General features: G+C 46.7%; 1 protein-coding gene across 1 annotated transcript; it reads left to right on the forward strand.

Annotated features, from left to right (window-relative positions):
* Positions 1 to 2,556: 2,556 nt before the first annotated feature.
* Positions 2,557 to 3,475, forward strand: LOC118646374 (vegetative cell wall protein gp1-like). The gene has a single exon (XM_036289073.1). The coding sequence runs from the start codon at positions 2,561 to 2,563 to the stop codon at positions 3,473 to 3,475; it is 915 nt and encodes a 304-aa protein (XP_036144966.1). The 5' UTR covers positions 2,557 to 2,560.
* Positions 3,476 to 13,438: the final 9,963 nt, after the last annotated feature.

The raw sequence follows: 13,438 nt of genomic DNA on the forward strand, positions 1-13,438 counted from the left end.
ACAGGGGATCATCGACAAGGAAATCGATGATATGCTCCGCGAGAGCCACATTGAGCCGACCAGCAGCCCATGGAATTCCGGCGTGGTCCTGGCCAAGAAGAAGAACGGACGGTACCGTTTTTGCATTGACTTCCGCAAGATTAACGAGATTACCGTACGAGATGCATACCCACTACCACCAGTGCAACACATCCTCGACCAGCTGCGGGAAGCCCGTTTTTTATCCACTATCGACCTTAAAAACGGGTACTGGCAAGTCGCCTTGCATCCAGATAGCCGACCGATGACCGCCTTTGCCATACCGGGAAGAGGACAATTCCGGTTCACCGTGATGCCCTTTGGGCTACACGCCGCGCCAGCCACGTTCCAACGGTTACTGGACCGCGTCATCGGGCCAGACATGGAGCCGCGAGCCTTCGCCTACCTCGATGACATCGTGGTGCTCGGGAGAACGTTCGACGAACACCTCCGCAATCTCCGAGAGGTATTACAACGGTTACTAGACGCGAACCTAAAAATCAACCCAGACAAGTGTCACTTCGCACGATCCAGTCTAAAATACCTCGGACACGTCGTCGATCGGGAAGGACTGAGGACCGACCCGGACAAAGTCAAGGCCATTATGGAGATCCCGCCACCCACCTCCCTGCCGGCCCTCCGACGATTTCTTGGAATGACGTCATGGTATCGCAGATTTATACCCGGGATAGCAACACTGGCCGCACCGCTGAATGAACTCCTACGGAAGAACAGACGATGGGAGTGGATTGCCAGCCAGCAGCAGGCTTTCGAAAGTATCCGGAACAGCCTTGCCTCCGCACCAGTACTGCACTGTCCAGACTTTTCGGCCACCTTCGTCTTGCAGACAGATGCCAGCGACGCCGGACTAGGAGCCGTCCTAACCCAAACGATCGAGGGACAGGAACGCGTAATTGCATACGCAAGCAGAGCACTACGGCAGCCCGAACGACACTATTCCGCAACTGAGAAGGAGTGCCTCGCGGTCGTATGGGGCATAGAGAAGATGCGGCCATACTTGGAGGGATACCGGTTCCGCGTCGTCACCGACCACTTCTCCCTCCGCTGGCTTCGCTCCTTGGACAACCCGACCGGCCGTCTAGCGCGATGGGCAGTGGCCCTGCAGCAGCACAATTTCGAGGTGGAATACCGGAAAGGCGCTCTGAATTATGTGCCCGACGCCCTGTCACGTCAGCCTCTGGAGGAGGGGGAGGATGAAGAAGATACCGACACGGCGGGACAGGATCTAGCGGTCATTACACCGACGTGCAAGTGGCACCAGCGCACAACGCAAACTGTCCAAGAACAACCGCACAAGCTACCGGACTATACAATACAGAATGGCCACTTATACCGCCACTTCCACGAGCGCCATTCTACCGACGATAACGACGATCCGTCCGCATGGAAGCTGTGTGTACCACTACAGCAGAGACAGGAAGTACTAAAGGAGTGCCACGACGCCCCCACCGCCGGCCACCTCGGAATCGCCAAGACACTGGCCCGACTGGCACAAAAATATTATTGGCCAGGGATGTTCCGACAGGCAACCAAATATGTCCGTCGCTGCACAAACTGCCGGGAACACAAACCGTCGCAACAGCAAACGGCCGGACGAATGCATCACGCCAGTGTGGACGCGCCTAACATGGTCATAGCAATCGACCTCATAGGATCACTGCCAAGATCCTCCGAAGGTCACACCTGGATCCTAGTGTGCCAAGACGTTTTTACAAAATGGCTAACGACGAAACCGCTACGACAAGCCACCGCCTCCGCCGTGACAAGGGCAGTCGAAGAAAAAGTCATCCTGCAACACGGATGCCCTCGCCGGATCATCACGGATCACAACGGCCGCCAGTTTATCAGCCGGGAATTCACTGAGTTACTTGCGCAGGCCGGCATCGACCATCGGAAAACGCCGCCATACTCGCCGCAATGCAATCCAGTCGAACGAGCCAATCGGACGCTCAAGACCATGGTTTCGCAATTCATCGACCGAGATCACCGCCACTGGGACCGCCATCTACCGCAACTAACGTTCGCCGCCAACACCGCCGTTCACGAGAGTACCGGGTATACGCCAGCGATGCTCACGTATGGCCACGAACTCACCGCACCTGGCACGCTACGAGGGAAAACCGAACAAACCCTGGATGTGGCCATACCAGCCGGCCGGCCCACAGCGCGGGCGCAGCAGATTCGAAAACTGCGCGAACGATTTGAAGTCGCCACGCGCCGCCAGGAAGAAGCAACCGCGAAGCAAGCCAGATATTACGACCTACGAAGGCGCGACTGGAGACCCGAGATCGGCCAGCAGGTCTACCGCCGCGAACATCCGCTCTCCAACGCGCAGGAGAACTTCGCGGGAAAACTGGCGCCTCGATACACCGGGCCATATACAGTCGATCGCCACATGTCACCTGTCATCGTGTGACTCCGCGACAACAACAACAAGATTCTCAGAACCGTACATGTGAAGGATTTGAAGGAGAGTCCGGACACCGAATAATAACAGAAACGGAGGGTATAAAAAGGCGCGATGAGCCCACCAGATCAGAGAGTGAGCAATAGCAGCAGCAGGATGCCGAAAGCAAAGAGCTCTCTTCGAGACCGCCTCGCCCGTGCCATCGCCGGACCTCCACGAATCCCGACGAGCAGTCGACCCTTCGAGGCCTCCGTCCGACCACCAGCACGTAGCCAACGGCGCGAGGACGAGCCGCTCAGCATCACTGCACCAGCTCCGGCACCGCTCCCGTCACCGCCGTCCGGACCACGTCAACCAGCAGTGGCACGCCAGCGGACGACACGCTCCCGCCAGGAACGGCTATACGCCGACGTACCGCCAGCAGCCGACAACGGGCGAAACGTGTTACTCGCCACGTTCGGGTCCACGTTGTCGGACCTGGACGACGACGACGACGATAACGAGGAGCTAAGCGCCGCACCGGAGGAGCGCACGACATCCGCGCTGATGCCCGACATCGCGTCGCTCCGTATCGCGGGCCCCGCCGCTACGACTCCACCAGCGCCGATACCAGAGCCTGCGCCGTCACCCTCCGTCACCGAGGTGCCCCGACAGGTCGTCGCACCGCCACCGCCACCGGCCCGGCCACCATCCGCCGCTGCCGAAACAGCCGCAGCTGAGCTGGCGCAACCGCCGCTACCAACGCCGCCGCCGACGCCGCCCGCCTCACCCGGGTACTTCACCCGGCCGCAACCGACGCCGGCACCGACACCGCCTCCGACCGGGTACTTTACCCTGCCAGCGCCGCCACCATCATCACCCGCGCCGTCACCATCGCCGCCAGCCCCCGGACCATCCGCTATTCCCAGCGAAGTCCTGCAGACCATACCGTGGGAGCGCATACTGCCAGGCCGCCGCTACCGTCACCAGGCCCTCGGGCACCGCACCGTGGTGAAACACCAGCTCGACGGGTCCTGGTATATTCGCTAAATAAAGAAATTGTTCTCTTGTACATAGGGACGGGGTCTGCCGAGGGGGAGGTGTAACGAGCCGTTCCTCCGCCACGTTAAGGCATATAGATACGAGGCCGTTACCCTCCTACCTCGTGTGGTCCCCTCCGCTTATCTCGGTCTCCCCGCACATCTCCGCTCCTCTTGTCACCAAACGGGGGCTATAAAAGCCCTCCGCTGGTGATAAGAAATCAGATCTCCCCGGTCTAGCGTACTGAGCCGACCGATCCACTCAGCGAATTGAGCTGAGCATCCAGAGCACGCACTGAGTGCCAAACATAACCGCAAACCCGGTTCTCCTTGTCAGCGCGCACTGAGCGCTTCCTCGTGCCACGCGGTGAGTGGCCTACCACCGTCACACTCGTCATTCGGATCCCGGTACGCGTATTGAGCTACCGATCCCGACCGCACACGGGGACCCCGCACTGAGGGGAAACCGCCGACGCGGAGGATCATCCACGCGGGATGATCCTCGACGATAATAACAGCTGATCGAACAGCTGATCACCGTGGCTGTCGAGCCGAGCTCCGCGCCGCACCGCGCAGTCGCGCACCGCCGCGACCGTAACGCCGCACCGACCGACTCGGCGAATAAGGACACCGCACCGTACCGCGCAGCCGCGACCGTAACGCCGCAGCCAATCCGGCCACCGCCGCGACCGACATGAACACCGCCACACACTACACCGCCGCGATCACACCGCCACGGGCATGTAGTTCGTAAGACCGGCCGCTACCACCGATCGACGCACCGACCGATACACGGGCCGTACGCCCGCCGCAGCCAATCCGGCGCCAAATAATCAACGCGCACATACGCTCCGCGACATATGTCGCCATAATCAATCGCCCGCGACTCGCATAGCGAGATCTTAGTTGTAAGTTGTTAGAGTAGGGACTTTGTATATATTAGCTAGGATATATTAGAATAAATACTAATTGTTAAATATATATACCGCTTGCCTTCGTCATTCATTCGACCAGCCCGCCGCCCGAACCCTGAATTAACCGCGGCTATCCGTAGCCCATCACAATTGAAAATTCACGGTTACAATTTAATTACATTTGTGTAATTTAATTACATTTTAATTTTTAATCGAATTGTGTCTGTTAGAAGTTCCACGGCTCTAGTTTTAAGTTCCTGCGATACTGGTGGATCCTCTCTTCTTTGTTTAAGCGATGCTGGTTCGAGCTCCGACTGGAGCTCTGAGTGGGATGATCCGAGGATGGGAAAGAAACGAACTAGCTTCGTAGCAATAGATCCCGGTTTATTTCTTCATTAAATTACAATTAGCTTAACTGCTGATCTCCACTCTCACAAAGCACAATGGCTCGTATTTCGCAAGTCACCGCGATCACGGAACGATCATGCAGCGGGCGAGTGCTCCGCATATGAGGAGCTCCGTCGAAAATGGCTCGCGTGTTGGTCGGGCGCGCGAGCCGGCGAATTTATCGTATGTTTCTGAAACCGCGCAGAGTGATCAAAGTTGATCGACACTTCCTCGCTCTAGAGAAAAGCAAGTACCTTCGTTCGCACCTCTTCGCTTCCACGGCGCGTACGGACTCTCCGAGAGAAAGACAATCCGCGACCGATATTACTTTACGACGTGATTGTTTTCGAAGTCGATCTGACGGTGTTCTGAGCTCCAAAATTCGCCGCTTCGCACGCTCTCGTCAAAACCGGCGACGTAGTCGCAACAACCTCCCGGTCGACGGGACCGATCGGTGGCTCCGCTCCGCGATTGTTCGCTAAATCGAATCAGCGATTTTGTGGTCCACCACTTAGCCGAAGCCACGCGTGAACAGTGTCAATGACAAAGAGAACGTGAGAGTGTACATACTGTACATACTACAAGAATAATATATTGTGTATCTAACGGAGAAAGCGACATTTTTTAGACGAGCGTGAAGTTTGCCTTCTGCTTGGGCGGCAATCATACGAGTCTGAAAAAAAAGCTTTCTCCCATGCACAAAATATTTTTTATAAGTGAGTACTTTCTACCCGCTACATCAACGTAGCATGAAAGGTCACTTTCGCCCTGCTCTACTGGCATCGGAAGTAGGACTTTCCATGGAGGTATGAAAAACTTATTTTGTTCGCGTCGAACAAAGATCAACTTTTGGCTTGCGTGTCTTTCAAGGTCGTTCGCGAGACGCGAGGCGCCCTCGCGTACAGTATACGACTTGTAGTAATTGACATATATGTGGAATGGATTTAGCGTTGCGAAATACAAACGTGCGCTTGCTGTTATATAGAAAGAGAGATACTACACGTTCTGACTATGAGGCGATTGCGGCGTTCAATGCTTTTTTCGGAGAATGTTTATCGCGCGGACACCGCCAGCTCTCACGACTATTACAATTGGCGCATAATTGTAACAATAAATATATACAATTTAATAGAAAATTAATTGTCTAATAAGAAAAATAAATATTGACTGTAAGAGACTTAAATATTTGTTCATAAACTATAGAATTAAGATGTTAATTCTTAATTGAAAATAAAAATACAATAAAAAATTTTTAATTAAAAATAAAAAAACAATAAAAAATGTTAAAGTTTTTTAATTGATTGAAAAAATACAAATTTTAATTCTCAACTAAATACAGATTAGAGAATTTTAATGCTTGAATTTTTTCAATTAAACGTTAATTTAAATTAATGTTTTAATTTTTATTGCATATTTATATTACATTTTATACTTGTGTTGTATGCTGCAGAACAAGTTTCACAATTTTATTGCATTTAATTAAAAAAATATTTTTTAATAAGTCAACGTATTTGTTTCTTATTTTTATAGACAACATTTAACTTTTTTAATTTTAAATTGTAATTCTTAATTTTAACTAGACATTTTTGAAACACATAAACTTTAACTTGTCAACTTCTTTCCAAACTTTTAAAAATTTATCTATGTAAAAGAAAAAATTATAAAAGAAATAATTATTAAAAGAGATATAGGTTTTCACATAAACGACAATATTTCTTTGTTATTCCATACATGTAAATTTAATTTACAAATAAAATGTTAAATATATTTTATGGTTAATTAAATAAATTATTTAATTAATTATTTAATTAAATAATGCGCGCTTCGCTGTTATATGAGAGAGTTATTATTAATTTTTATAAGAATTAAAGATTTAAAAAAACCTTTGTTTCTTCGAAAATTTTACAAACTTCGATTACTTCACAAAATTAATGTTGGGTAAGTAATATATTTTTTTAACTATATCAAATTAAACCTAATAACTTATAAAATTAATTTTCTCAAGTAAAAATAATTTATTTAATTAACCAGAAAATATATTTAACATTTTATTTGTAAATTAAATTTACATGTATGGAATAACAAAGAAATATTGTCGTTTATGTGAAAACGTATTTTTTTTAATTGTTTCTTTTATAGAATTTTTTTTTTACACAGATAAATTTTTAAAAGTTTGGAAAAAGTTAACAAGTTAAAGTTTATGTATTTCAAAAATGTCTAGTTAAAATTAAGAATTAAAATTTAAAATTAAAAGAGTTAAAAATGTTGTCTACAAAAATAAAGAAACGAATACGTTGGCTTATTAAAAAATAATTTTTTTTTATTAAATGCAATAAAATTGTGAAACTTGTTCTGCAGCATACAACACAAGTATAAAATGTAATATAATGTTCCGAAAACATCTCGGAATTCGCATTTGTTTTCCGCCTGCCAGTCTTGCTTATCGCGCCCACCAGGGCCACGCGTTGCGGCGCATCACGCGCGCGCCATGCGCCAGCGAGTCACCAACGACTGCGGCGCGGGACTCTGCGATGCTGAGGCGCGTAAACATCTTTTCATTCTTTGATTCCCGACCTTTCTGAAGGCTTCCTTGCCTCAAAACCGCGCTGTCATCTGGTCGGCCGCCCAGCAACAGCGGGAGGGGGCCTTCTGGAAGGCCGGGAGATTATCGCGCCTGCAGATTTTCGCGCGCTCCACAAATCTCATAGGCTGGTATTCATAGTCGAATCTTATTTCAAGATCGTCTCAAGCAATCTTAAGATATCTTAAGATGCTAATACAACTCTGTGATTGGCTGATGGCATCTTAAGACAGTACTTAAGATGATCTTAAATATAAGATCCGACTATGAATACTGGCCTTTAGATCCGTACAGCGGATTAGAACAAGCTCGCTCTCCGATCGTAACTCTCGGTTATTAGCTCGTAACAGTAGTGTTTAAAAGAGAGTTCAGAGCCGGGTACTCCGAGGGGGGAGCGGGTGTGCGGGGGGAACTTATAGGCGCGGGGTATGACGTCACGCGGGCGGGGGAAGGCGCATGGTGACGAATTCGGGGAAGATGGGGGTGTGGTGGGGATTCCTTTACGACGTTTAGACACTTATGAGGTGTTATAAACAAGGGCGGCATGCGCTCGTCAGAAGATATCGATAGCGCATGATAATTTAGAGGATTCTTATTGCGTCTCTTTTGTCGGCTTATTCCATATCGCTTTCTCTCGCTCTATCCCTCGCGGTACTCGCGTTCATCGCTTTCTCTCTCTCTCTCTCTCCCACCTACGCGTTCTGTTTCTCGCGGTCCATCGCGCGCTCTCGCTTGCTCTCGATATTTTTCATTTGGAAAAAAGGTATATGAAATTAAAAAATGGAATATACGTTAACTAAATTTTTTAAGTAAACGCTTCATTTCTCTCGGTCTAGCGCCGGTATCTCGGCCGCTCGTAGATTCGCGCGGTCACTGCACAGGTGTAAACAAATACCGATGCTCCGGTTGAGACAAGGGATATAGACGAGTTCTCAGCACCATCTTTAGCGCCGATACCTCGGCTCTTAAGATTTTTAAACACATCTTTTTTCGTCTTGTGGTCTAGCGCCGATATCTCGGCCGCTTGTAGAGCTCGCGTTGACGCTGCACAGATATAAACAAATACCGATGCTTCGGTTGAGACAAGGGATATAGACGAAATATAATTTAGTTAGGAAGCGTACAACACCACAGTTTGTGCGAGGTCCGCGACGCGAGAGAATCAGAATAATGCGTGACTCGAGAAAAAATGGATAACCATTCGAATAACGCGGAAGTAATCGATGTCGCGGACGATGCAATGGTTATAGATATCGCGGACGATATGAATAATGTGGTAGACATTGTGAATAATGTTGAAAATAATAATGGTGATGATAATGTGAATGATCCGGAAAACTTTGTAAACAATGAACATTTTGTGAATGATCTACTTCAAATGGATGAAGCAGGCATAATGAACGTTATAGATAATTTTACTAACTTTGAGAATGTAATGGCTGATGAAGACAAAGAGATTGTATCTGAGGACAGCGGTTATACAAGCGATTGCAGTGAAGAATTTAACGACACTATTGAGAAACAATTTGACGCATGCGGAAGTGAATGCGATAACTGGACGCACAAGACATTGTGCTATATATTTTTATTATACTACATACAGATGGTACTTATTTAGCGTGTGCTGAATGTATAATGCGAATAGCGGACACTGATTTTAACATAATGTACGCTTTTCGCAAATATAACTGATGCGTTCGGTAGGCTGGACGGCAAGTACTGTTCAAATTGCAGACAGCCTATGTTCGTGTTGATTTCATGTGATATGTGTCCATTGTGCACACATTAAAGACTTTCAATATAAAATTATACAATATGGATTATGAAGATATCATTGATGAAGATATCAATAAACGAGTTGAATTTGATGTAGAAGATGTCATTTATGTTCTTAAGAATAATGATGATTCTGACAAACGAAAGTATGTGCAGCAAATATCACCAGTGCAATTTCTACATGATCGAGAACTCGGTATACGCGGAACGCATGAACGCATCACAATACAGAAAGTTTACGTGTATGATCAACCTGTTTATGACTGGCCTCATCATGTAAAGCAAAAATTATATAAAGAGATACTGAATTGGGTTGACACCGATGAAAGTGAATACGATATAGCAAAACAAATCATACAAAAGACTCAGGAAAACTGTTTTCATTTCATTGAGATACCAGCTGGTGTTGGAAGGTATATCGAAGTGATAGCAGGAATGAGTAACACTTGCTATGAGAATCCTAACGTAGAAAAAATGTTGCACACTTACCACGAATTTTCTAATCTTTTAAACAATGATGATGATGAATACGTTCTGTCTGAACGAGAGATGGAGGTGCGTATTTTTATTGTGTGTGAAAAACAAAGCAAGCTAATGCACTTTGACATTCAAGTCAAATATCGATACTGCATTAAGTGCTACAAAATTACATGCAAGTGTCCTGTTGAAGATTGTACGGTGTTGTTTTAAAACAGTGCTAAAAACACATTATAAAAAAATGGAAAATAATTTCAACCAATAGGAACGTGAGCTCTTGGAGCAAGCAAACGGAGTCGCTACCTTAGCCGAGTGTTTCGCGTGGTTACAGCGATGTGACGAGTGTATACAACAGCTCGAGGAACTTAGCCGCATCAAGCGTCCTCGACTCACCGTCGGACAAAGACAATCGTTGGTAGCTAGAATCGCGCGACTCGAGGGTGAAAAGACGCGACTGCAGAGACGTTTTGTGCACGTCAACGGTAATTACGCGAGTGATTACGCGAAGAGACTCGTATGGCGAGAAATAGATACCGCGTTCGAGAATCGTGTTCCGACCGGTGCGATAATTAACGCAGACTATATCGAGCCGCGGCAATTTCTCGAAGATGCTGACGGTATAGTGCTCGAGCGTGTGCGGGACGCTCTAGAAACACACGATAGTGTCAAAGTGTCAAAGAACACCGCGTTTAATGATGAGTTCGTAACGGGTGAAAAACGTGCCAACAAGAGTATCACTACGAAAAATTGTGAACTATTTCAAACGTCAGACTTGAACGAGTGGTACGAGCGGTGCGTCATCGAGCCCACGCTAGCGTCGCTCGAGGAGTTTCAAGAACGCGATAGTGGTTGGGTTTTGTCGCGTATATTAAATTTAACTATAAACGTGAACAAGTACAATCCTCTACACGCGGGGTGTTACATGATATTGCCGCGAGAAATAATTTTGAAAAAAGCAGTAGTGAACGTTAATTCGAAGGACAATGCATGCTTCGCGTGGTCAGTGGTCGCCGCTCTGCACCCTGCTAAAGAACGTCCATATCGGGAGTCGTCGTACCCTCATTATACGACGGTCTTAAAGTTCGACGACATCGAGTTTCCCGTTACACTAAAGGACATTGGGAAATTTGAGAGACTCAACGATGTGTCGGTCAACGTCTACAAGATCAGAAAGAAAATGGCGATGCTAAAAGTTCTTCCACTGCGGCTTTCCAACGACAAAAGGGAGAAGCATGCCAATCTTCTGTACGTGCAAGATTCGCGCGAAGACAGCGTGGGTCACTTTGCATGCATCAGGAATCTATCCCGCCTAGCAAGTGAGCAAACATAATGGAAAAGTATACATTTGCGATCGGTATGTATATTACATAAAAAAAATACTCTCGTGTTTTTTTACAAAAAAAGTAATTAAAATTTTTTTATTACAGGTGCTTGCACTATTTTCAATCATGTGAGAGGCTGCAATCACACGCTGTGGACTGTCGGAATATAAACGACTGCGCTATCACATTGCCCACTGAAAAGGACAAGTGACTAAACTTCCGCAACGTAAACTATAAGGAGCGAGTGATCTTCGTCGTCTACGCTGACTTGGAATGTGTGCTGCGGAAGACGCAACACGATACAGAGCAAACGTTGTACACATACCAGCATCACGAGGTAATCAGTATCGGATATTACGTGCGATGCTCGTATGACAACGCGTTATCCGCATACCAGTTTCGTCGCGATCCCGATTGCGTGTCATGGTTCGCCAAGCAATTAGAAAAATTAGCGCATAACATTAAGGTTCGTTTATCCGCCAATGTCCCCATGATAACTTTAACAAAAGAGCAATGAGAGGCGTACCGTAGCGCAACGCGTTGTCATATTTGCGAAAAACCGTTCGAGCCGGATGATAAACGGGTGCGCGATCATTGTCATCTGACCGGTCGTTACCGCGGTCCCGCGCATTCTTCTTGCAACTTATTTTATCGAAATGTATCATACATACCGGTGGCCTTTCATAATTTATCCGGATACGACTCACATTTTATTATTAAGAAAATAGCGACAGTATTTAAAGGAAATATCGACGTGCTTCCAATCACGAAAGAAAAATATATTTCTTTCACAAAACATGTCATAGGTACCGCTGATAAATTAGATCCCCACAATCACATAAAGTTACGGTTCATAGATTCATACAAATTTTTAAACACAAGTCTCGAAAAATTAGCATCATATCTTAGCATCGATAAATTAAAAATTGTTCGGTCTGAATTTGCACACTTATTTTAATTTACTGACTCGAAAGAGTGTATTTCCGTACGAGTACGTTGACCGCATCGAAAAATTAGAGGACACGTGTTTACCACCGCGCGAATCGTTTTACAGTTCTTTGACCTCTAACACAGTATCCGAGAGCGATTACGCACGCTGTCAACGTATGGCATCGGTTCTCAGTTCGAACGCTGGGTGAATACATCTGTATTTAAAAACGGATGTATTGTTGTTACCCAACGTTTTTGAAAACTTCCGCGATAAATGTATCGAAAGTTACGGTCTCGATCCCGCGCATTATTACACTCTCCCCGGGTATACGTGGGATATGATGTTAAAATATACCAACGTTACTTTTGAACTGCTTATCGACATTGACATGGTAATGTTTATCGAACGCGGTATACGTGGCGGTCTAAGTCAATGTTCCAGCAGATACGCGCAGGCTAACAAGTACATGCAGTCGTACGACCCGTTGAAACCATCGTCGTACCTTATGTACTTTGACGTTAATAATATAATTTGTACGGCTAGGCAATGTGTCAGCTGTTACCCTATACCGAATTTCAATGGGTCGAAGACGTTTCGAATTTTAACGTGAACGCAATCGCTCCGGATTCACCCACGGGATACATTCTCGAGGTCGATCTCGAGTATCCTCAAGACTTTCATGACACACATCGAAAACGAAAATTGAGTTCGGACGCGCTTCGCACGGCGGAATAACGTCACTGTTATTGGAGAATGTAAAATAACCTATCTCATCGATCGAAGTCAACAAATTCTCCAGATAATGATATTTCGGCTGTTGCAACGATTTCGAATACACGTACACGTTCTCGAAACGTACGCCGTGCGGACTTTCCAACAGGCTTATGAGAACGTTAGTTTTACCACAATTTGACGGACCGCAAATGATGGCGCGTATAGTATTCGGCAACATCGTGCCATGTTTACACCTCTCCCTATCACCTTTCATTAGCCGTAACTTGTCATCGTAATTTGTAACGCAAATCGTCAACGGTTGTCGCACGAATCTCATGTTCTTAGAATATGGTTACAGAGAATGATCGTACACCCTATTTATAGGTGTGCGAAGCCACGCATCACTCAGTATCATAGATGTATCTCGTATTATCGCATCCCTCCGATATTCTCGATTTAAGCGCAGAGCAGTTACAGTTTGTGCCAAAGATCGTTCTGTTACGCGAGTGCGGCAACTATATCGAACACGTGTGGAACAAGCTTCCGGAACATTTAAAAGCGGATCAAGAGGTTCGAAGCTATCGTCGCTGTAACGAGCATTACAATCAACCGTGGCAACAAACGCACATCAACGGTCCCGCATCGTTGATCAAGAATTGTAGCAAATGTCAGCTTTTGCGACAAACAAATCGGTAAAAAGCGGTTGCGGTCATCTGTTGAATCGCGCGATAAACGCGCTTCCCTTCGAGTTGCACATCCCTGGCTATCAGTTTTGCGGGCCGGGAACTCACTTGGAAAAGCGATTATCTAGAGGCGATCGGGGTATAAATCCGCTGGAAAATCGCGGCGTGCCGCGAACACGATATTGCGT

The sequence above is a fragment of the Monomorium pharaonis genome, chromosome 6 (assembly GCF_013373865.1).
Source record: "Monomorium pharaonis isolate MP-MQ-018 chromosome 6, ASM1337386v2, whole genome shotgun sequence".
In the NCBI taxonomy this organism is placed as follows: Eukaryota; Metazoa; Arthropoda; class Insecta; order Hymenoptera; family Formicidae; genus Monomorium; species Monomorium pharaonis.

Bases quoted from the DNA above. Each gene is read 5' to 3' on its own strand.
- LOC118646374 (XM_036289073.1), top strand. From the start codon at position 2,561: ATGAGCCCACCAGATCAGAGAGTGAGCAATAGCAGCAGCAGGATGCCG.